At 40.9% G+C, this 26087-nt stretch overlaps 1 protein-coding gene across 1 annotated transcript in view; it reads right to left on the minus strand.

Annotated features, from left to right (window-relative positions):
• Positions 1–15604: 15604 nt before the first annotated feature.
• Positions 15605–26087, minus strand: part of LOC310922062 (small conductance calcium-activated potassium channel protein 2-like) — a gene marked incomplete at its 5' end in the record, with an annotated part of 40380 nt that continues 29897 nt past the window's right edge. Inside the window, one exon of the mRNA XM_083882382.1 lies at positions 15605–16089. Within this exon, the coding sequence (XP_083738508.1) occupies positions 16081–16089 (9 nt within the window). The 3' untranslated portion in view covers positions 15605–16080. The remainder of the gene's footprint in view (positions 16090–26087) is intronic.

Raw genomic sequence — 26087 nt, forward strand, 5'->3', positions numbered from 1 at the left:
ATCACTACATGGATGATATTTTAATTGCTTCTGAAAATTTTCCATTATTGCGTGACTGTCTTGCTGCTTTAAAGGTAACACTTGCCAGCAGAGGCTTATGCATAGCCACAGAAAAAATCCAAACAGAACCTCCCTGGAAATACCTGGGTTTCAAATTATTAGAGACAACAGTCATCCCACAGCCAGTAACCCTAAATAATGACATACGCACATTGAATGATTTGCAAAAGCTATTAGGCGCTAATAGTTGGATTCGCCCTTTATTGGAAATCACCACAAAGGAATTATCCGCCTTATTTCAGTTCTTAAAAGGAGACCTAGACCTCTCTTCCCCTAGGCAGTTGACAAAAACTGCCCAAAAGGCTTTAGTGACTGTAAGTGATAAAATCAGTAAGTCCTTTGCCACATGTCAAAACCCAGATTTGGCTTTGCGGCTGTTTGTGATTCTGCAATCTTTCCAACCCTATGCTCCTATTGGTCAATGTTATATACAGGAACATCATCTCTGGCTATTAGGATGGGTTTTTCTGCCACACACCTTTTCAAAAACTATAACCACTCGAGATGCTTATTTGACTGCTGTCGATGGGATGACTCTGATGCCAGAGTCTGACAGGATATGATCTGGCAGTAATATATCTCCCTATTACTTCAGCAGAATTGGAGAACCTGTTCAGGGATTCACTGTCATTTCAAATTGCTCTTGTGGACTGAAATGGACAATTTTTTCGCACGATGCCTTGACATGCCCTGCTACAGTTCTTCAAAGAACTTGCCTTTCAACAGCAAAGACTACAAACGAAAACTCCAATGCCTGATGCAAAGACTGTTTTCACTGATGGATCAGGAAAGACACACAAAGCTGTCACCCTGTGGAAAAATGATAAGGGACAGTGGGAATATTCAATAACTTTTCAACCTGGATCTACCAGCTAGTCGAACTGGCAGTTGTGGTAGAAGCCTTTTGCCTTTTTTTGCAGGAACCTATTGACATTGTGATTCTCTTTATATTAGAGGAATCATTGAGAGAATAGAGCATTAATTCCTGAAGGAAGTCTCTAAGAAAGATCTTTTTGTGTTATTAACCACTCTGTACAACTTTTTACTTCACAGATCTCACGAATATTACATTCTGTATCTTAGGTCACACACCACTCTGCCTGGACCTATAGTGGAAGGTAATGCAAGGGCAGATGCTCCAGCATTAGTCCACCATGAGGCCACAGGTCCTGCCAGAAGACCTACTCCAGCATGGGCTCCTTTCCACAGGGTCACAGGTCCTGCCAGAAGTCCACTCAGGCATAGGCTCTCCACAAGGTAACAGCTTCCTCTAGGGCACATCCATCTGCTCCAGCGTGGTGTCCTCCATGGGATGCAGGTGGATATCTGCTTCACTGAGGACCTCCATGGACTGCAGGGGGACAACCTGCATCACCATGGTCATCTCCACAGGCTGTAGGGGAATCCCTGCTCCGGTGCCTGGGAGCACCTCCTCCCCTCTCTCTTCACTGAACTTGATGCCTGCAGGGCTGTTTCTCTCACATTTTTTCTCACTCATCTCTCCCAGCTGCTGTTGTGCAGGGGTTTTTTTACCCTTTCTTAAATATGTCATCACAGAGGAATTGCCAATGTCACTGATTGGCCAGCAGTGGCTCTGTCTTGGATCTGGCTGGAACAGGCTGTATTTGACATGGAGGAAGCTTCTGGCATCTTCTCACAGAAGCCACCCCCGCAGCTTCCCACCCCCACTACTAAAGCTTTGCCACAAACCCAATACAGTGCTCTATACTGCTCTGGTCTGGAAAACTCAGACTCTAGTGTTTATCTTCAGTTGTTTGAGGAAAAGCATCAATAGGCACAAAACTAACATTAAGGACTGGAGAAATCTTAATTCTTCCTCTCTAGTCACATGTATTATGATGCACTAACTCCATGATCACATGCTACTTTTTACCCTTCCAAAAACCACCCTATTAAATTTTTAGTGCAAAGTACAGCTCTGCACCAGGGATGGACAACAGTAGCTGTGGCAGGACATCTATCCCCCTTCCTCCCAGATAGTTGGTGCATAAAGAGATAACCTGGACTGAAATGCCCAGCAAGGGGTCATGTCTGGTGACAAAAGGGCTCAGGCTTAAGCTAAGAATCAACATCTTAGTCTGGAGAGCAGATGTGGAAAGAGATAAAAGAAATATTCTTGACTAAGAGACACTTTTGCAAACTATAAAAGACATTAATTATAACAGAGGCAGAAGCCTCTACATGCACACCCTGAAGGTGTAAAGGACTTCTCCCCAGAGTTTGGATGCAAATTCCATAGTTACTTCCCTGGGAATTGAGAGAAAGGATCTTGATGTGTGCCCCATCAGCAACTGGATGGTAAGGTACATTGAACCCTAAGTTATATTATTTCTTCACTAGCTGTAAAATTAATGGTACCTTTAACCTCACGCTGTATATACCTAGTAGTAGTTTCTTTTGTCCTTATTCCTGTGTAGTATTAGTATGTTTTAAGTCTTATGTCTGTTAGTTGTGTCTATTAAATATATAATTCATTCTATAATAGACTGAATCAGCCATTATTAAAGAACTTGCGAATGCGAGTGGGTTTTGAGGTGCCAGCCGCCTCAATAAAGCTACTGCCTGCTTCCGGAGGCCTGGGCAAAAGGCAAAGACTTATCTAAACCCTCACATCCATTCATAACAGTAGCACATAGTTTCTTGACTCATTTATTGGAAATGAAAAATCAGATTTTAATTTTTAATAGTGCTCTCACAAACTTGCTACATGAAGTTAGCCACATGTATTACAGCTCTTTTTTTTTTCCCCTCACATTCTAAGGTTTCAGAACCATACTTTGGAGTTTGATTTGCCAAAGACATGGATCCTCAAAGCCGCATCTAAAAACCAGTTAACTCAAAGTTCTCTGTAATGACAAGAATTTTTAATAAGAAGTTTAATAAGAAGATTTGTTTCTTAAATTAGACATCCAAATTTTGCATGACAAAAAACATTCTTCACTTGGCCAAAAATACTGGCATTGTCCAAAGCACTGAAATAGCCTTTCAAATGCCTCAGTATCCATAAACTAATCAACATGGATGGAAAATTCATGGAGAACAAGTAACCAATCAGGATTCCCACAACACTCAGGAAAATGAGCTGTTGATACCTTTTTTTCTTCTAGCAGCTCAACAGTCATGTCATTTACCATGGATAGCAAACTTGTTTTAAGTCTCTTCTCAAGCACAAAGCTGATTCAGCTCAACATCTCCATCTTTCTGTCCTAACTGTTAGAACACAGGTTGTGAAATCATTCCAGACTTTCTTTTTGAAGCTAATCATTCAAAATCAAAGGAAGCTCCTTAATGAGCTCTACTGTTATATTCACTAACAACTAATTGACTCCTAAAATTTTCCTTTATCTTGCATTTCATACTTTCTCTGGAGATACTGTGCTCCTACTTTACACACACCCACCCACCCCCACATCCTGAAAGACGGAGGGTTTGTGCTTTGTTCTGGGGGATTTTTGTTTGGTTTGGTTTTAAAGTTGATATCAACTGGAATCAGTTGACATCTAAAGAATCTTAAGTACTTTGCCAAAGAAAAAGTTCAGAAATAGAAGCCTTAGAAAATCAGAAACAGAACTAATCATTTTGCACTTAAAACTAAGCCAACTACCATTTTTTCTGACATAGAATAGCAGAACTAGATAAAGGTGTTTTTTTTTCTTTTCTCATGTATGTAAGGAAAGGGGAGGAAAGAGGAGGAGGGGAAATTACACAGCAAAGATAATGCTGAATTCTCAGAGAAGGCTGACAAACTGAGGTGTCTGAAGGTACTTTTCTCTCACAGATCTAATTTCATTTATCAGCATGCAAATTATTATTTTTAAAATCTTTTTTTTTCCCTACAGCAGAACTTTTATTGCTTTCCATAAAAAGCAGTGAAGTACAAGCCCACAGTTATAAAATTTGTTCATTATGCCCAAACTTCTCAAAAATATAAACAATTTTGTTAAGAGAGATTATAAGTGGCTGCCATCTTCAGAACCTTCAGGTACAGGGATTTGTCCTGTCCAGAGGGTCTTTGCCCCATTATGATGGATGCCACTTACAGGTTCCACCAGTAGTAAAGCTGAGCATATAGCCCAGAGACACACACATACACACAAAGGATGCACATAAGACATTGGCATGACCAGCTACATGGACAAGGCATTGCCTTTAACAGCACCAACTTATAGGACTTGCATAAAATATAAGCATAGACAGCCAAGTCCCCATCGTCCTCTTTGGCTGGCAGAGATAGAAGGTCCTTAGTAAAGGCACACACATAACACTCTCCAGATTCAGATCCACTGGCGCTGAGCCACTCACCTCACTTGTGTAAGTCCCTCCCAGTAGCTGGCATTAAGGGCACACAGTGGTCCCATCCTGGGTGCTGGAGGCCCTTACTCCCTCCATCCACTGGCACCAAGACCCCCACTTGCTCCAGTTGCTGACACCACAGGCTGGGATGCCTACCTTTGGCTTGACTTCAGTTGCTGCCACCAAATCCACTCACACTGGTCCCCCCAGTAACTGGCACTCCAGACACAAAGTCTGTAGGATGCATCAAGGTGCTCCTAAGAGTTATGGCTCCACTAAGTACTAAAGTGGAGACCTTTGCTCAGTCACTCCAGGTGCTGGCACCACAGGTGTAGGGGTGCCTACACCCTTGGTCTGACTCTAGTTGTTGGTCCCAAATCCACTCATTCCAGTCAGGCCATTAGCTGGCACCCCATCCTTACAACATTCACACATACAGGATAGAGAGATTACACAGAAAGATAGTTAAGAAAGGTTTTAAGAACATAGGACAGACTGCAGTGATCAAGCACATGGCTCAGTCAGACAAGCATACTGACCCACCAGTTTATATGTGACTGGCCCCTTTTATATCCCTTTCTGTCTATTCCTCAGCGGTTCCTCCTTGATTCCATTTACCTGAATATTCCTTCATCAGTCTGCATAGTTCCACTGACACTTGCCATGCTGCATGTTCCCCCCTTCTCCAATATCTGGACCCAGAAGTTTGCATCTTTATCAGTTGCAAAGTCCAGGTTGGCCTTTCTTTAAAATGATGTCTGCAGTTTCTTGATAACCCATCAGTGTGTGGCTGAAAAGGTTGGTTTTTCATCTTTGTCCCCATTATGTTTGTCTGTCAGATCTGTGCCTCCTCTTTTTCCTTACCATTCCATTTGACAAAGACCACAATCAGATAATCTTACAGAAATAAACGTTCTCACACTCCATGTGCCCTTATCAATTTGTGTAACTGACCATCTTTGGTTTTTGTTATTATCTCTTAAAGTTTGTCAGTCTGCTTTGTGCATCTATATGTATTGCTTCCCCCTTTTCCTTGTTATCCCATTTGACAAGGTCCTTGGTCATATAATCTTAAGGGAGCAAATGCTCTCTCATGCATGTACCTTTACAAATTTTACCAACATGAACACATTTCCTAATAAAAAACACACTGAAAACAGATAACAATACAAAGGCCCAGCTGATATATTTTTCCTTAGAGTTAAAAAACAAAATAATCTATGGATTCATCAAAATGGATGGTCTAGAAACACAGGAGGATAAAACTGTAGCCTATATAGTGCAGTACTGTGGAAGAAACCATTTTACAAAATCGAGGCAGAATTATTTTTAGATAACTTTGGGTCTGAGCCAAAGCCTGTTGTCAATAGAATTAATTTTATCAACTGCCTCAGATTTTGGACTAGGCTCATGCCCCATATAATGGGCAATGCTAGAGCCATGTATTTATCTTAAAAAAACACAAACAGTACTTGCTCTTTGAATATATTTTAATGTGTTTTATGAAAAGGTGAAAGGTTATATAAAGTTTAATGCTTCCATAAGTGACACTGCTTGAAACTAGACATATTTTACTAAATATTTATAAAGACAATTTCAAACATGAAATGTGTACTTGAGAGTCATCCAAAAGTTATACCAGATTTCATTAACAATTTGGTACTAATGTATTGGGGACAATCAGTACATTTTGTTTTATGAACTATAAGGAAGTAAAAAAACATAAGTATATTGCTATAAAGCAAATGAAGCAAAGAAAGCATTTTTTATGCATGAAACAATAGCATGAGGTTGTCAATATTTTTTTAAAATAAGCATTTTCCCTTTTTTGATTTTGTTCTTTCCAGAACTCTGATGAGAAGGCTAGAAAAATACTTCAAGGTTTGTAGGAGCATCTGTGGACAGCAGGGAGAGGGAACTCTGCAGACCTGAGACACTCTGACAACACGTGGTTTGATTGCAAGGGTTGTGGGTAAAAAGGGCCTTGCCTTCAGCCACCAGCCTCAGCTGAAGGGAAGCCCCAAAGAGAGAGGGAGAGAGAGAGCAAGAGGGTAAGAGGTGTGAGAGGTAAGTGAGGTGGCAGGGGTAGGGGAGGTGATCGAGGTAAGAGCAGTAAGCAAGGTAAGAGAGCGAGGACCTTGTTAAAATACCCTATATCTCCTTTCATGTTGAATATTCTAATTTACAAGGACCAACTGGCACGAGATACAAAACCTACAATCTTTGCATACAGCCTATGAGAACTGCTATATTACCATATCACTCTGTATTCTAAACTCTAAAGGCTATTTTCTTATCTACCTTTTCCCCCCCGGATACCTTGGTTGGGCTACACCCTTAGGTCCCTTGGTGTCCCATTGTTTGTTATCACTTTACCCATCTTCTAGTTAATCAGTCTTCCTGCCTGCCATGCCTACATCTCAAAGCTCGCTTTCATTTCTATTTCACTCACAGGTTTTATATTTTCAGTATTTCTTGCCAGGCAATCATATTTGTAAGCTTTTCCTGTCTCATCTTTCCCAACAAAGGTTAGTTTCTGTAATGATATGAACCTTAAAAAAATAAACCCCACAACAAAACAAACAACCCAAACCTAGTAGTATTAGTCATTTTACAGCCACATTAACATATAGAAACTTCTCAAAGTACTGTATACAGTACAATTACCTGACTTATACCAGAGAAGACTTTAGCTCAAGATATGGCTGAGATAGGCAAACTATTCATTTCTCCTTCTAATCAGTATATCTTGCTAAGAAAGATAAAACAGTTGGGTTTGCTTTCCTCATAAGCACCTACATGCCTGCCAATACACTTTGGATTTACACTTGAAAGACACCAGATGATAATCACATTTGACCCATTCAGCTTGAAGATTTCAGTGTTCAAAACTCACAGATTTCAGAAATTAAAGTTGCCACAAACAACCTTAAATAATGAATGATGAATAACCTGAAGACATTTTTTTGCTAGAGAACAAAAATGCTATCTATGCATAAGGCAAAGTTTTGTTTCTCTCTGCTACAACCAACGTATTGCTGTAAGCTTTATACTGGAGTGAATGGTATGCTGATTAAACTATGGTAACAGACCTGTGTCCTGCCTCTCATGGCAATACAAGTTGAGAATACCATAATTTTCGTCAGGCTATCAGAAACATAATACAGCCATAGCACTTAACTGTGGTCATGATAATGAAAGAATATTCTCATTTGCTTACATGGACCTCTGCAGTATCATATTTGAAGACAGAAGTATTGCTCAGTCAAATATACCTGGGAAAAATACTTAAGCCAGATGCTCTGGTTTAGGTCTTGACATATTACCATGAAACTCTGTAGCATTGGGAGTATGAGATTATACGGTGTTTGACTCTTCTACTTTCTTTCCCTTACATTCTTATAAAAAAAAAAAAAAAAAAAAAAAAAAAAGAGAAAAAAAAAAAAAAAGAAGAGCATAAAATCGAGCTTTTTTGATTTTGCAGTTTTAAGTTTATTTGCTGTTTGCTTTTGGGACAGCATAACACTTAAGGATCAATCAACCCTATAGGGATCATTCTCATTTTCATGACAATTATTATTAGAATTATTTAGAGAGAATGACCCCTTAGGGGCCTATTAATTCTCCTCCTTTCACTTGCTTGACAGAATCGGCCTTCTGCAAGACTACATATACTGAATCCAAAGACATGTAAAGTTCCACATACAAATGTGATTGCAGAGCTACAGCAGGAAGAAGACGATTAGACACAGAACTGAAGATGTTTGTCCCTCTAGTAGAGTTGGGACCACTTTATACATATAGTATTTCTGAAGCTACAAAACATTCATTACAATAATGGATAGACAAGACAAATTTAAGACAAGAAAATATTTCCTCTGATGGTAGGACTACATTTGAATGTTACCTTTTATAGAACTCGAGAAAAGATGTGAGCAAAGGTCAAGTGACTGGGAAAATAGTCTTAAGCTTCTCTAGACTGTAACTTTTGATTTCAAGAAACTGAGTCATGATTCACTCAAGGGAGAAGAGCACAAAGAATTCCAACTACATTGATCAGAAATCCCTTTAAAATTAATAGGGATCTAAAGTCTTACTTTTCTACTCCACACAGTTCCAGTTAGTTTCTCCTTTAGGTTTAGGAGTAGTGATCAAACAGAAGTAGGAACAAAGCTGTAGCACAGTCAGAAAGCCTTCTGCAAAGAATGGACCACACTTCCTGAATATCTTCCCCAAAGAGTAAGAAAGCAAAATGTAAGTGTACAGAATAACCGCATTCCCTGCACTTCCAAGCCTCCTCTGGACCCCCTCTGTTGGTGTGACTGGTATCTCCTGCTCCTGATCCTTGGTAGTATGATTAGCATGCAACTAACTCCATTTATAAGGCAAACAGCCATTTTCTGTGATGTATTAGTCCCCTTTCCCCTCATTATCAGGTCCTGTGAACCAAGTAGACAAGTCAAACAGATTTCTTCTTCCCCTCTCTGTTGGCATCAAGGTTCCTGGGCACCAGTCTGACTACTCCCCTTCTTACTGACCTTGAGGGTCCTGGGCATGCAGCCAACCAGGTGGTGGTGATGACCCTGTCACAGAACAGGGAAGTGTTAACAGCACACAGAGCACTGTCTATAAAATCAAGCAGTTACAGGTCGTAAGTGGGACTTGGACAATGTAGTGGGTTGACCTTGGCTGGGCACCAGGTACCCACCAAGCTGCTCTATCACTCCCCAGCGGGGCAAGGGAGAGAAAAATAAGATGGAAAACAACTCGTAGGTTAAGATAAGGCAGTTTACTAAAGCAAGAAAAAAGAGAAAGTTTGCACGCACATGATCAAGGGAAAACAAATTAATCTCTACTTCCCATCGATGAGCAATGTTCAGACACTTCCTGGGAAGCAGAGCTTTAGCATGTGGAGTGGTTGCTCTGGAAGGCAAACATTGTAAAATAATGAATATCCCCTGTTCCTCCTCCCTCCCTTAACTTTTATATCTGAGCTGATGTCATATGGTATGGAATATCCCTTTGGTTATTTTGGGTCAGCTGGCCTAGTTGTGTCTCCTCCCAGGAATGTGCCCACCCCCAGCCCCTTGATGGAGGGGAATGTTGGAGAGAGTGCTGATGCTGTGCCAGTGCTGCTCAGCAGTAGCCAAAACACTGGTGTGTTATTGTCCTAGGGTGACTTTCTGATGCTTGTATCCCCAATTTTCTGTTCTGTTTATGCTGTATGCTAAATTCTGTACCTTTAATACTAGTTCCGAGAGCGAAGACGGAGAAAGAAGAAGCGTGCAGTTTGTTTGCAGAAACTGCTCTGACTCCTCCACATTCCACTCCTAGACTGTGTTATCTGCAGCACAGACAGACAGCGGGACAGAGATCTCTTGTACTTTTAGGTAGTTTTTAGCTAGCTGAAGCAGAGAAGCTCCCTAGATGGTGTTTTTCTTTTTTTCTTGGGATTGTTTAAACCTTCTCTAGACTGAAAAACCCAAAAAAGCACCAGGAGCTCACACCTGCCACTCACTGGGGCCCAAGACGGCATTTTCCAGCGCCGGAGGGACTGATAAGAGACTAAGAAAGCTGAGCTATAGCCACAGAAAAGACTCTCAATTTGTCATCTCTCTTCAGAGTGGCAAGAAACGTTATTGTTTCATATTATTCATTTTTTTATGCTTATAAGCACTTTGCTTGTTAAATAAATAGTTTTTTCCACTTTTCTCTGAAGAGATTTTCTCCCAGACCAGTTAGAAGAGGGGCTGTTTAAGTTTGCTTCCCAGAGGGACCTTATTCGGAAGTTTTCTCCCAAATTTGCCCTAAACCAAGACAGTTATCAACCCCTTTCCAGCTCCCAATGCAAAGCACAGCACTGGGAGGGCTACTGTGGGAGAATGAACTCCAGCTCCACTAGACCCAATACAGACCAGAACTGCTGCTGGACAGTTGTGACAGACCAAAATGCAATCAAGTAAAAAAATTGCCAGACATGGGTTAAGATTGACAGGAATAAGATGAATGTGTCTTTACAAACAGACTGTGAGAATCTACTTGTAGATAAGGCCAGATACTTGTAGATAAGGAATTAATGAGAGAACCCATTCATTTTAGAAAGTTTTACTGATTGACACAGACTACCGCTCAGCCAAGGTTGAGCTAAACTTTGGGAAGAAGAACAAGACTTAATAGGGTTATGAATATTACCTTTTTTGCCCAAGGCAGACTTAAAACTAATTTTAATGATCATGTATCATGTGTTATATGGGGGAGTACATATTAAAGGGGACATGTAGTAGGCAGATCAGGAAGTCTGTACCTTCCAAATACCTCAGCCAAGGAGGAAAGGGAGATGTGGATGCTGTTAAGCCAGACAGTGTTAATACAAACACACTCCCCTGGAGAGAAACCAGACAATAATATAAACGTGCCCCCTTAGAAAGAGAGCAGTTAGGCCAGACAGAATATAAACACAACCCCCTAAAGGAGAAAACCCGGCAAACAGCTATGTTATGGTGAAGAAATGTGTTAATTGGTTATACTCCATTGGCTCTTTTTTACCCCAGCCTATTGGTCTGTTTTGGATCCTTCCTCTGATTGGTCCTTTTCCCAATTCCTCTCCCCATTGGCCAAGTTGTGAAACCCCACCTCTAGCTACCCTATATGATCCCTCTCGCCTTGGACCAGGGGGTTCCTTTCCTGTGGACTTAGTGGAAAAAAAAGCTTTCCTGGAGTTCGGAAAGACCCCTTCTTGCTTTTACTCCTGTGTCACCTGGGGTGGCAAACATGGCTCTGCTGCTCAGGCAGCCTCACAAAGAGCAAATCACTGCACTTGATAGTGCATCTAAAGGCTGATCACTTTGCACCTAAGTGTGCATTAAGAGCTGAATCACACTCTGCCTGAGAGTGCCTGTGCCTCTGTCGATCTAGGTGTCTTTTTAAAGACACTTCTAGCGAGGAAGATCAAGACACCTTCACCACTGGACCAGACTACGACAGGGAGAGGATGTAATGCGGCCAGGAAATTAGAATAAAAGAAGGCTACTTGCTTCAATTAATTGAAAGAGACCCCACTGGACATATATCTGATGGGTTCTCTCCCTTTGTTAATGAATAAAATTACTTTCACAGGACTCCTCTGCCTCTTTTTGGCTCTTACTTCCCTTTATGAACAGGGGCGTTACTGATGGAAATGAGGGGGAGTGATTTAGGTACAGAGGGGATTTACATTGCCATTTTGGGGTAAAAGGGGTGTGGAGATACCTGAAGCTTTGGCTGAGCCACCTGGCTCAGCCAGGGCCATCAAGCACCAGGGTGTGTCAATAGGTAAGATACAATAGGGATACAATACACTGGGACAGGGCTATTAAGGAGATACAATGGAGAGGTTCAGGCCTATTATGAAGTTTAACGACAGAGATTAAGGAAAGGGGTGGGGGTAGGAATAAACCATTACAGGAACTTAATAACAAAAATCATACAGAACTTTAGAAAACCCAAAATGCACATTGCAACATGGGAGATTATTTTCTGTTGGGCATTTCCCACTTCTTCTACTTCATCTCCTCCTACAAGGATATCATTAATGTATTGATAAACATCTAGATTCTCAGCTATGGGTATTTTTTCTAACTCCTGGGCTAAAGCATGATGAGCCAGGGTGGGGGAATGTCTATACCCCTGGGGGAGTCTTGTGAAAGTGTGTTGCTGTCCCTCCCATGTAAAAGCAAAATGATCCATGCCTCCTGGTTGTAAAGGTATAATAAAAAACATGTCTTTAACATCTATAGTTGCCATAATTGAGCCTTTTCTTGAATCAATGTTATTAATTCAGCTAGGTTTAGGACAGCTGCTTGTTGTGGTTTGAAAGCAAAACGAATGAGAGGCTCCAAGTCAGAGATATAATTTAATAAGAAGAAAGGTAAAAAGGTTAAAGTAAAATAAAATAAATGCAATAACACAAAGGATCACTGACAGAGTCAGAATACAACCTGAGCAGGATGGTGGAAGCAGTCCAGGTGAAGTGCTCTTCCTGAAGCAGTGATCCTGTAGAAAAGTCTGGGAGCTCTGGTCCTCTGGGAATCCAGTGGGTAAGTGCCCTTGCACTGTCCCAAATCCCAGATTATATCCAGGTGAGAATGCTTGGCTCCTCCCCCTGGGCAGAGCATCTCACAATGGGATGAGGAGTGTGAAGTGGGTCCTTGATGGCCCATTAAACAGAGATAACTCCTGGAGGGAGTTACCTGTGAGTCATGGGCAGGGCATTAATGGGCCATTAGCAGAAGACACCCCAAAGGCCATTAGCAGAAGAGGCAGGGGGCTTGGGAAAACACTGCCCCACATGGTTTCAACAGTTCATGAAGATGGTGATAGAATAAATACTTTGTGTACATCCTACACTGCAACCCAGGACACTGCTGTAAGAGGGTCTGTACTAGCATTCAGCCTGCGAAAATCAATTGTCAATCTCCACTTCCCATTAGGCTTTTGCACTGGCCACGCTGGATAATTGAAAGGAGAATGAGTATTAATTATTACTCCTTGTTCTCAAAGCTCCTGTATTACTGGTTTGATACCCTCTTTGGCACCCAAAGGGAGGGGATATTGTTTAACGTTAATTACTTTGCTGAATGGTAGGGAGGGTGCCGCTTGGAGCAGTCTAATGTTAAGACGTGGCGTGCCAAAAAGATCACAGACGCCCCTCCGAATCCATCCACTGCCTCCCAACAAGGACATTCATCCCTAATAAACTGGTTGGAATGTTTCCAATCACTATGTTAATAGAGAGTAAATTTTCATCTCCTGGCAAAAGGAGCTTTACTAGGGCCAAATTCATACATTCTTTACTTCCTAGGGCATTTAAAACACAGCATTGTTTCTTTGTTGGGACAATTCCACACTTCTGGGCATCTTTTTCTCTTAGTGCAGAGATTTGTGCCCCAGTGTCAACCAGAAAGGTTACACGTGCTCATTTGGGGCAAGTGATAGCTGTGATCAATATATATCTTGATTTATTTTTAGTGAGCATTCTCAAATACATCCATGCTCTGTCCCTTTGCTCACTTATAACCGCTGGAGAATCTAGTTTCCCTGGTCCTGTGTTTGCTTTGGCTCACATTCTAGATTCTGAGGGAGAGGGTTTGTTTTGGCTCACTGCCTGGATTCTGAGAAGGGAGGGATGCACTGGGTTGAACAGATAGGTTCAGTTTTTGATAGTGCCAATTAGTTATTATTTTCTGTAACTTATCAAGGGGCAGACCATCCATCCCCTCTCTGGGGACCCCCGTTTTAACTCCCAATGACCACCAATGTTGACGGTTAGAGATCTGTTTCCCCTTATCTGATTTTTCACTGTGAGAGGCTCTGATAAACTGAAGGCCCTTTGTTTTTTTCTGAATCTTCTTCCAGGGTTTTTACAGGTCCATATTGTCTACTATAATTGATCAAATCTACTGCAACCTCACTCCATGTCCAAACTTTACGGCTACCAGCAGATGAATTAGATTGAGAAGCTGATGGCTGGGAGGGGGTCAAGTATGGAGTGAAACCACGATCAGTAGATCTGGTTTGTTCAGTCGGGTTATCAATGAATCTATTTAGTCTCTCTATGGGACCCAAAGCCATTATGGTTTTCTGTAAAGTAATTGCTGTATGTTTGAGTGTTTCTGGAAGCCCTCGAATTAAGGGGATCATCATTTCAGGCTTCACAGGCAATTGCATCGGGGATTCAAAACCAGGGATCAATCTTTTTTCATGAATCATTTGCAGGCAGGCAGCTTTGTGGACGCTTTCTAAAAGTTGGTCGGGGGTACTAACTATAGCTAAAGGGTCTCCCCTTTCCAGAGGACTAATTCCCCTGGCCCAGAAAGCTGCGCGCTGTCAGGGACCATGTGTTGCGCTTGTCTCCTGTTGTGAAGAAAACTCCATGTCCCCAGTATCCACTGACTTCCTGTTCAGTTAGTTTGATTTGATCTCCACCAGTGAGGGACACTCGGAAGACATATTCTTTCTCCGATTCTTGTGGGAGCTGGCCGTATTCTTTCTTTAACTTAGTCAACTCAGTAGCACTACATGGTATTTGTTTAGTTGTAATATGTGCTTCAAAATCTTCATCACTAATATAATTATATTCTATTTTGAACAATGGTCTCAAATGAGGACAGCAGTTTTCCCCACAATTATTTACTAATTTTAATTCCTTATGGAGATATATTTAATTTATGTGATGAGTTTCTTTTTCCTCTGCCTCCTTTAAGGAGTCAGTATTCTTCGAATTTTTGGAATATTCATCTCTCAGGGCAGCCTGTAGCATATGATTTTCATTTCTTTCTTCATCTAATTGTTTTTGCAAAATTTCCACTAAATTTTGAAGAGAATCTATAATTGTTTTTTCTTCACTACACCGCTTAAAGCGGTTGTCAATAGCAGCTGAAAGACACGCCTCTAAAACTGAACAAACTATGGCTTTGTCTTGGCCAAATCTAAATTTTGTCTCATGTTGTAAAAAAAATATTCTATCAATCACACTCTCCAGATTAAACCAATTATCCTGTGCCCACTGCTCCCCCCCCATTGGAGGGCCTAGCCCTGTGTTTTGCTAACAGAGCATAAAATGTGGCTATATCTTTTGCTCTAGAGTTTTCAGTCATTTTATGAAGGGACTCAAAACCACTACAGGGAGGTAAGACTTAGTTACACAAATGCACAGCTCTTGCTGTCTCCCTTTGCTTCCCTGTGTGGGTGAAGAGACCAAGTCTGCCTGGGAGGCTCTCCTTAAGTTACTCACGATTGTCTCTTTGCTACACCAGACAGTCCAAATTCACACATACACAAAAAACAGTTTCCTCTTTTGCACTAAGAGATCTTTTGTGAAATTCTGAAGACAGAGCCCTCAAATTAAGTGTGGGGATGCTTTTCACCTAGGCGTGCGCAGTTTGCAGGGAATTCAAGTCACCTCCCTTACTTTCTAGACACCACTCATCCTTTTCGGGGTGTCAGGCTAGGTGTGGCTGGAGCAAAACATCCTTCCTCTGTTACAGACTACCCACAACCCTGCAAACCCTTCTGTCTCTCAGAATCCTGTCCGTGACGCCAATTTAATGTCACGATCCGCTAATGCAAGCAAGAGTCGTGATGGTTCGTTACCTGATCTCAGAGTGCAAAAAACAACACAGAGGGGATTTCAGTATTCATCAAAACAAATGAACTTTTATTAGTGTCATCAGCAAATGCGATAGAAGGATTTGAAGGGAAATAAAGGATAGCGAGAAAAGAGAAAGAGACGGTGGGGAATAGCTACCAACGGAGAGACGAAGTCCTCGTGATCCGGCCAATAGATCCATCTTCTTCTGTGGGGTGATCACACAGTCTTTGGTTAACTCAGAGGTCCTTATAGTCCTTTCCAAAGCGACAGGCTGTTGGCCAAAAGGTGGGGAAATCGTTATGGTGTGTTCATTTTGAGAGAACTGAGAACAGGTACAGCCGTCAGCAAGTGCAGTCAATTCACCGTGACTTGCCCATTGTTCCTGCTCAGGTTCTGATGTTCTGATGGAAATGTGTGCCAGGTTTTTCCATTGAACACACCTGCAGGCAACACTTGGCAAACGTCCCACCTCAGCCAGGCCAGAACTCCTGTGTTGGGGTTTTAGAGTCCTTTTAGGGGTTTCAGTCTCTGTCCTTGACGATGGTCATGAGGCAGATGAGGGATCTTCAGACCGTCTCTTACACCACCTTAAGATCAATGACAAAGTAATGTTAAGTTTTGTGGATTAAATGGGTCTTTGTAGTATGAAGGTCAATACTGCAGGCAATACTTCCTAAGCAAAGAGCTGTTAATGGATAACATCACTATTGTTTCCAGTTTTTCAATGCTACCAAAGAATCTGAAACAGAAAATGTAAAATATGATCAAATTCTGAAATTGTGGATGCTTAGGAGTTTGGTCTGACTAAAGTGAATTATTAATGTTAAACTCCGTTTTAAAGAGGAATATATAATAAAATAATAACAAAAATGTCCTTCAATGTGAACAGCAGAAAAAAAGACTACAAAGAATCTTTGAGAGGAAGACTGATCTTAAAGTGGAGCTATGTTGCAGAAATGTAGCTGAGTAGTAAATTTATTTATTGTGGGAAAAATTAGATCTAAAATTGAAAGATAAGTAGAGTCATTACAATGATTACACTATTAAAGAAAATTAAAGCTTGGCAGACAAAAGTGTGTGTTTCTTTGCATGTAGTCTGAGCAGTCAGCAACTATGATTCTTCTTGAGTACCCTTTTTGGTGACTGACATTTGCATGAGTGGTTTGCAGTGCTTTGGTCTGTGAATTGGGTCATGATAGGTGATTACACCGAACACTGTAATAGTGTAGCAAAAACATATCTGATAGATCCTCAGAACACATATGATAAAGTTTGAATAATTGATTTTTGTTTGTATCACGCCAGTTTTTAGCCAGAGGTTAAATCCAAATTTCCAGATTCCTCGGAACTCTCTGAGACACCATGCTTTTTCCCCCAGTTATTCTGCTAGTGAAGTTTTCTTGTTCTTCCTTCTTTACTCCATCATAAGGGCCCTCTGGCAAATCTAGCTGTACCTTCAGGACTAGAATATTAAAAATTTTCTTTTTTGGAAAGAAGCAGGGAGATAACCTAGCTGTCTAAAGTACTTGTTTCTAATCTTGTAAAAGTTGGGCATCATTGTTAAATATAGGATATTTAAATATAGAAAAAATTGTGAGCTACTTTTGTAGGGATTTTTATCTGCCCCTAACAATGGGAGTAGTTTGGGAGGTGTAGGATAAGTTATGAGATGTAGGTAATTAAGCTACAAAGCATCACAGAATCATAGAATATCCTGAGTTGAAATGGACCAACAAGGATCATCGAAGTCCAAATCCTGACCCGGAACAGGATACCCCAAGAGCCACACCATGTGACTGAGAATATAGTCCAAGCACTTCTTGAACTCTGTCTGGCTTGGTTCTGTGACCACTGTCCTGGGGAGCCTGCTTCAGTGCCCAACCACCTTCTGGGCGAAGAACCTTTTTCTCATATCCAAGCTAAACCTCACCTGACACAACTTCAGGCCACTCCCTTGGGTCCTATCCCTGATGATCACAGAGAAGAGATTTATGCCTGCCCCTCCACTTCCTCTCATGAGGATTTTGAAGACCGCAATGAGGTCCCACTTAGGTCTCCTGTTCTCCAGGCTGAACAGATCAAGAACCCTCAGTTGCTCCTCATACAGCTTCCCCTCAAGGCCCTTCACCATCCTTGTTGCCCTCCTTTGAATGCTCTCTAATAGCTTAATGTCTTTCTTATATTGTGGTGCCCAAAATTGCCCCCAATATTGAGGTGAGGCTTCATCAGTGCAGAGCAGAGTGGGACAACCCCTTGTTTGACTGGCTGGCAATGCTGTGCCTGCTGCACCCAAGGACATGGTTGGACCTCCTGGCTGGCAGAGCACAGTGTTGAGTCATATTCAACTTCCCAACGACAGGGACCCTCACATTCCTTTCTGCAGTGCTGCTCTCTAGCCTCTTGTTCCCTAGTCTGTACATAAAACCTGGGTTGCCCCAACCCAGGTACAGAATTCAGCACTTGCCCTTGTTAAACTTCATATGGTTGGTGATTGCCCAGCCCTCTAATTTGTTGAGGTCTCTCTGCAGGGCCTCTGCCCTTGAGGGAGTAAACAGCTCCTCCCAATTTAGTATCATCAGCAAACTTCGTATTCCTTCCAGGCCTGTGTCCAAGTCATTTATGAAAATGTTGAAGAGCACAGGGCCTAAGATGGATCCCTGCGGAACCCCACTAGCGACTGATCACCAGTCTGATGTCACCCCCATCACAGATGCATAAAAATGATCTTGCGTTTGTGTCCTGCTTTCAGCTGGGACAGGGTTCATTTTCTTCTTAGTAGCTGGTACAGTGTTATGTTTTGTATTCAGTATGAGAATAATATTGATAACACATGGATGTTTTGGCTGTTGCTCAGCAGTGCTCACCCTGAGTCAAGGACTTTGCAGTGTCTCATGCTCTGACACCAAGCAGGTGCACAAGAAGCTGGGAGGGAGCACAGCCAGGAGAGCTGACCCAAACTAGCCAAAGGGATATTCCGCACCATAGAACATCATGCTCAATATATAAACTAGGGGAGTTACTCAGAAGGGGGTCGACCACTGTTCAGGGATGGGCTGGGCTTCAGTCAGTACATGGTAAGCAATTGTGTACTTGTACAAGTGTTTGCTTGTGCTTTCTCTCACTTGCACTTAGTCGCATCCCCTTGCTTACATCTTTGTTACAAATAGAGACGAGAGCTTAGAAAAGTCCTGCCTTTGACTCAGATTTCTGGCAGTAGCTCTGTTTGAGGCAGCCTGCACCCCAAATGTCTCTCATTCACAAGTTCTTAAGAATAGCTGATTAGGTTTATTATAAAATGAATTATTTATTGAATAGACGCAAAACTTTAAACAGACTACTTACTACACAAGATGAAATAAAAATAACTACAAGAAGATAATATACAGTGTACAATAAAAGGTACCTATATTACAGCTAGCAAAGAAATAGTATAGATTAGGAGTCAATGTAATTTACCACCAAATTGGTGATGGACTACACATAGAATCCTTTCACTCAGTTCCCAGGAAAGTATCAGTGGAATTTGCGTCCAAGCTCTGGGGAGAAGTCCTACATGTTTCCAAGGTGTGTGTAGGAGACTTCTGCCTCCATGAAAGTTTGTGTAGCTTTTATAGGTTGTGAAGTGTCTGTCAGCCAGAAATTCCAGCAGCTCATCTCCCTACATCCTGCTCTCAAGGCAAGTTGTTTATTGTCTCTCTGGTGTCAGAGATAACTCCTTACTGGACAGGCCTGGGTTATCTCACCAATTCATGTGAGGGGGAGGAATGTCCAGAGCTATCTCACCAGCTGATAGAACAGATAAGCTCTTCTGTGGTAGGGGGGAAGTCCTGCCACAGTCTTGCAGCATGCTCAAGCTTTCTCTCATGCTCTTGCATTTCTTACTTTCTAGCTCTTTCCCTTTCAAATATTTGTTCTCCCTCTTGGCTCTCATACTCTTGCTCTTAATTACTTTCTTGTGCTCTCACTCACTTCTGCACAGTTTCTGGCACTTGCTTTCATGCTTTACCTCCTTCTTGCTCGATTTCTCATATTGTCGTGATCAGTACCCTCTACTCGTGACCCCTGGTAATATGGTTATAGAATCATAGAATCATAAAGGTTGGAAAAGACTTCCAAGTTCATCAAGTCCAACCTTTGAACAAATATGACCATGCCCACTAAACCATATTGCAAAGGATGATGTCTATTTGTTTTCTGAACACTTCCAGAGATGGTGACTCCACCACTTCCCCAGGGAGCCTATTCCAATGCTTGACCACTCTTTCGGTAAAGAAATGTTTTCCTAACATCCCACCTGAACCTCCCCTGGCACAACTTGAAGCCATTTCCCCTTGTCCTATTGCTGGTTGTTACCTGGGAGAAGAGGCTGATCCCCACCTCGCCACAACCTCCTTTCAAGTAGTTGCAGAGGGCAATAAGATCTCCTCTGAGTCCTATTTTATCCAGATTGAACAACCCCAGCTCCCTCAGCTGCTCCTCATAAGGCTTGTGATCCAGACTCTTCACCAGCTTTGTTGCCCCTAATAACCAAATGGGCTACATCCCTCCTTTCCACTGCAACCAAATTGTTCTAAAATAAACCTGTCATTTGTATATAGACCAGTCATTCAGTGTCATTTCACTCTAATCCACCCCAAGGTATCTATTAACAAGAACCTCAGTTACACTGCCTCAGGGGCAGTTTGTAACAACAGGGAGACCAGTGACCTCCTGGTGGCCAGGGACACCTCCACCATCGTCTGCTTCCTCCAAGGATTGAGAAAGTGACTTATATTCTTCCATGTCTTTTTGAGGCGAGATTATGATTGTTATTTTGATACGGCAAGCCAAGTATTAATATTTGACCTGATCTGCAGGGGGTCTAGGTGATTAGAAACCATAAGCTAAACAGTGCTATAAAATTCTGTGCTACACTACTTAGAAAATTGTGCTATACTTATTCTGCTTGTAGAAATCCTGTGCTATTCTTAATATAAAATCTATGCTATGCTAATCATAAGATCCAGTCATAAAAAAATAAAGCTTTCATTGTAATGACAACATAGTGCTGTTATCATTCTGCCAAGGATGCCTAAAATAACCTGTCTGTCCCCCTTAGTGTTGGGTAATAGTTGGTTAAATTCAAACCATTTTATTATTCAGTATAAGGATACCACTCCAAACCATAAAGATAAATATTTATTATATGCATGGAACAGACAGAGCTTAAGTGACTTTGTTCAAGGTCACAGTGTATCTATCCATAGGCTGTATTGTCTATCACTTTTAATTTTCTATGTTTTTATGTGTTTATAAATTATTTGCAAACATCTAGCATACTCTGGTCAGTATACTAACACCATCACTTCAATGTTCTATACTACCCATAAAACTATAATCTGTTACCTGGATGATAGCAAAGCATTAGGGTTGACCATATGAAAACCATGCTAACATTCTTTGAATCAAAATTTTTATATTTTCCTTCTGAAGAAAATGACCTGCTCTACTGTGCAGTTCCTGGTGCAGATTGTCTGATACAGGTTAGCATGTGGCCAGAGTCTAATAAGCCACGTGCTAATGTATCAATCTCTGAGGGTCCAGCCTTTGCAGAGAAGTGGCTAAAATTAATTTCAGCGAGACTGCTCTTCAGAGGTGTTTTGTAAAGCAAAAGGTTTAATAAAGAAAAAATAACAAAATAACAAACGTTACAGAAAGCAAATGATAAGCCGAGCACAGGTGTCTGAGAAAAGCTTCTGACACCTTGCTAAGACACTCCAAAAAGCCTTTCACTTCTTTTGGGTTCCTTCCTAAATACTGAATCTCCTAGGAGAGACAATCTGGCTTGCAGCCAATGGAGAGAGATACAGGGTTTGAAGAACGGTGGCAAGATCCAATAGATGCTTCTCTCTTGGCCCTGAGCCAATTACAATGAGAAGGGCACAGAACTTTCTAGTTAAACTTCTTAAAATGTCTAAAAGTAAACTGAAACTCTTTCCCTATTTGGAAGCACCTGCTGAGTGTAGGAAATGCACTCCTACGTCTCACCCATTTTAACTATATTATAAAAAAAAAAAAAAGAAAAATAGTTACTTTGAAAAATTCTCACATTTGTTGATAATTATAATTAAGTTAATAACTTATTGTTTAATAATTTGGGTTTATAACTTAATTGTGGTATTATGGATTAAATAGTTTTGAATTTGGTACTTTCTTCTCTTTTTTAGTCAATTATTTCAATTATTAATTTTTTAGGATTAATATTTAGTCTCTAATTGATTATGAGTTTTATTTTACTTTTGGGAAGATTGTTTCAAGTGAACTATATTCTTTTGTCTGCACTGGATTTCCGTTAATGAAATTTGTAAACTTTTTTAGCATACAGTTTTAGAACAAGATAACATTAATATGATAGTAATAACTTATAAAACCTTTTTAGTACAAAGAATACTCTTTAACTAGTCGAAACTTCACAAAAACTCAGTCTCTGCTTTGAAAATGCTCTAATTCTATAGTGCTAGGTTGTGTCAAAGTGTAGAAGTCTTTTTTGGAGACATGGTTTAGCTGTCACTCAGTGCTTTCTGCATGGTCGTTTTTTGGTGTTTTCTGCAGTTCTCTCTTTCTTCTGTAGTTGTGATTTGACTTCTTTTGCAGAAACTTAGTCGGTACCTGTGGAGACAAACAAAATTCTCTCTCTGCCATAAAATGGCAGATTCTAAAATTGTCTTATTTCTGGATTTTTATGAATATGAGAAATTACAAAACATATATATATATATCTTTATTTAATCTTCCTATAGTAGTACTGACTCCCCCATTTTTATTTTTTATGGAATGTGTTTCTACAATAGCTTGGTCTTTGAATGAAGTAGCTATATTGTGTGGTAAATTTGATATTTGATATGCTGAAAAATTTGTGTAATTTTGAAAACTATGTTTAAGAATGAGAAGTACTTACAAGAAATGTTTTAAAAATATGTTTGGTCTTTTTTTTTTATGTGTTGAGGTAAAACTTAATTTAAAAAACATGTAGTTAAACAAATGAATTTGTTTGAATATTGTGTTACATCTGCTTGCTTTTAGTATTGGAGATTAACTTTTGCTGCTATTGATAGTGCAGCTAATTTTTGATAGTTTGGGCATAGTTGCTTTTGCCTGATTTAGAGATAAGTGAGATACTTTTCACAAGTGTTTATGTAAAAGTTTGTTATTACATTGCTATTTGATATGAAATTTAGGCATTTAGCGTATGATTTAATATCTGTGACAAAACACGGCTTCTGTTGAGAAAAAGAAAAAAGATTAGTATTTTTTACAATTAATTAGAATTTCTTCTCGAAATTTCTTCTTTCTTCCTACAATTGTCATTTCTCCAATGGACATGAAAACATCATGCCATAGCATCTGCTTCTTGACTGATTGTCTATGCAAGATCTCATTTTCTAAAAATCAAGAGAAATCACACACCTTGCTTTCAGAAATACAGTCACTGAAGGTACACTGATTGCACACGCAAAGAACAATCAACGCCATCTGCTTGCAAGGAGAGTAATCATTTGAGCAAATACCACTCTAAACACAGTATTATTGAGAATTATCAAGCAAAACTTCTGTCAAATGCTGGTATGTTTGGAAAAAGAAGAAAATCAATTCCGCAAGTATTACTGAGCTGAAAATCCTCTTTGGTGTTAAATTAACTAAATGGTAGCATTGTGTTTTGAATGCCTTGGAAAGAATCAACTGCAAAAGAGTCCACTTTCACATCTATAGTGGTTTCACATTCACTGACTTTCTGTTTTGCCACATTTAGTGTGGTGGTTCGAGTATCTGCTCTCTTTTACCTCTGGGAGACAGGATTTGGGAGAAAAAGGCAAAACAGGGCCCAACTTAGAAGTAAACAGATAGATTTTATTAACACACACTAAGGAGGAAAAAAATAAGAAAAGACAAAAAACCAAATTAAATTTCTAAACCAACCCTTTCTCCCACCACAAACTGTTCATTTTCTACAAACAATGTAAAGAGGCAAAACTCAGAACTCCAGGTCAGTACCACTTATAAAACAGTCTTTCATTCAGTCTTTGAGAGAGAGAAGTCTCTCCTGTTGTTTGGTAACTTTCCACAAGAGAAACAGCCTGCTTGTGGCTTCTAACACACAAAAGCAGCCTGCCTGGGGGACTTCTGCAGTTGTGGAACCTCCCATATCACGTAGTCTTTCCCGTGACTACATATGAGCTGTAGACTCACACATATTGAGGTGTCAACTTTTAAAGATAAACAACTTAAAGGGCAAAGGATTCTTCAACTCAGGGAACAGAGATGTTTTCTCACTTCCTTTGCTGGCACAGGGGGATTCTTCTCATCTCTCTCTGTTCAAACCTCTTATGGGATCACCAAATCTCAACTTCTAATTCAATATTCACTCAGTAAATCACAGATACCTTTGCTCAAAAAATTCACAAATCATCTCCCCAATTTATATTCTCTACGATTTAAAGGATTATTCTAGCATATTCATATTAGTCTGTTACCATAACTCATAGGAGATTTTTCAGCCTAGAACCAAGGCAACTTGTCATCTCTTCCACCTAAGAGGTCACTCCTGTTATAAATGCAACGGCAAAAGTCGGATTAACAAAGAAACAATTTATTAATAAAACAATCCCAATCACCAATAAAAAGAGAAAACCACAAAATAGGATATTAGCAGCGCCGCGCCGGGTGGATGAGGGGTCTGCACACCAAGGTACAGGTCACCCAAATCCACACGGAGCAGGTCGCAGCTCGGGGTTTTATAGGGGTTTTCATGTCCCGAGGCGGAACAGGTGCCCAGGATAGTCCAAATAGTCCAAATAATTTTCAGATGGGCTTCCCGGATTTGTCAGACTCTGCAGACCGTATTCCGGGAAGATCCTTTCACATGCGGATGGAGCTCGCCGGCCCATGTTTATTTCAATGTGTATTCCTCGGCAGAGAATTCTCCTTTTCGTTTGGAGAGGAATTTCACTGTCTGGGTTGCGATGCCGATTCTTATCTGGGTTGGCTAGTGTCTTTGTTTCTCGTAATGGTCCTTGTCCTGTTCTCTTCGCCTCAGGACTGGCAATAATCCACATTAGGGGACACCAGGCAGGGCACTCAGAGGAGGCAATAGATAACCGACTGGCTGATGAAGAAGCTCGGAAAGCTGCATTGTTGCCAGAAATCTCTAAGATCCTCCCTTTGCTCCCAGTAACCCCACTGCTGCCAGAGAAACTGACTTTTCTACCAGAGGAGCTTGAGATAATTAAAAAGAGTGGGGCAGAAGAAAGAGGGGATAATTGGCTTACAAGGGACTGTAAGCAGTGGATACCAAAAGCCCTGGCCTTACAGATATTAAAACAACTCCATGAAGGGAGTCATTGGGGCTCTCAAGGACTGGCAGAAGCCTTCCTCAAGATATATGTTGCTGTGGGTCTTTTTACTTTGGCAAAGCGAGCTATTGAGAGTTGTTTGATTTGTGCTAAAACCAGTAACAGGGTTACAAAGAAAATTGCCAGAGGAAGGAGGCCTTGGGCTGGATGCCCCTTCCAAAGATGCCAGGTGGATTTTATCAAAATGTCCCAAGTAGCAAGGTTTAAATATCTTCTGGTAATAGTATGTCAGTTAACAGGGTGGCCAGAAGCATTTCCAACTGCTTCAGCAACTACGGGATCAGTTACTAAAGTATTTTTGGAACAAATAATTCCAAGATATGGGATTGTGGAAGCAATAGACTCAGATAGGGGAACTCATTTCACAGGAAAGATCCTTCAAGAGGTTATGACTGCTTTAGGAATACAATGGAACCTCCAAATCCCCTGGCATCCCCAGAGCTCGGGCTGGGTAGAAAGAGTGAATGGAGAAATAAAGAAACACCTTTTGAAGCTTGTGATAGAAACCAAGATGCCATGGGTATGGCTTTTGCCATTGGCTTTGACAAGAATAAGGGCCAGACCCAGAGGAGATATTCAATTATCTCCCTTTGAATTGATGTTTGCAATTCCTTACCCTTGTAATTCTCAATCAGGTGGGGGGGAAGGGGGGGCAGTGGAAATAAGTGATGTGTATTTAAAACAATATGTGGCCAGGATACCGTCTCTTGTGAAACGTCTTCAACAGGAAGCTCAGCTGGCACAGACCCTGCCTTTGGACTTTGCTGTTCATAACATCCAACCAGGAGATTGGGTCCTAGTTAAGGAGTGGAAAGAAGCACCACTAGTGGCAAAGTGGCGTGAACCTTTCCAAGTGTTACTGAGCACAGAAACAGCCGTCAAGATAGCTGAACACGGGTGGACCCACCACATTCGGGTCAAGGTCTCTGAGGCCCCGGAAATTTGGACATCTACAACTTGGACTTGCTACATTGGTAGGCTTGTTTGCCTGTGGTATCTTCTGCTTTTCCTAAGACCTATTTCTGCTTGGTAAAAACATCTTTGTTTGTGGTCAACATATCCTTTGCTCCAGCCATAAAACCTCCTTCCAGCTCGATTTAACCTTTGCCTTCTTAGTTGTCCAGTAACAACTGGCTCAGCAATTCTTAATTTAGACATCTTTTATTCTTCTATATCAAAACTTGCTTCCATCTCTA

The sequence above is a fragment of the Zosterops lateralis genome (genome assembly GCF_965231275.1).
Source record: "Zosterops lateralis genome assembly, chromosome: W".
NCBI classification, from domain to species: domain Eukaryota; kingdom Metazoa; phylum Chordata; class Aves; order Passeriformes; family Zosteropidae; genus Zosterops; species Zosterops lateralis.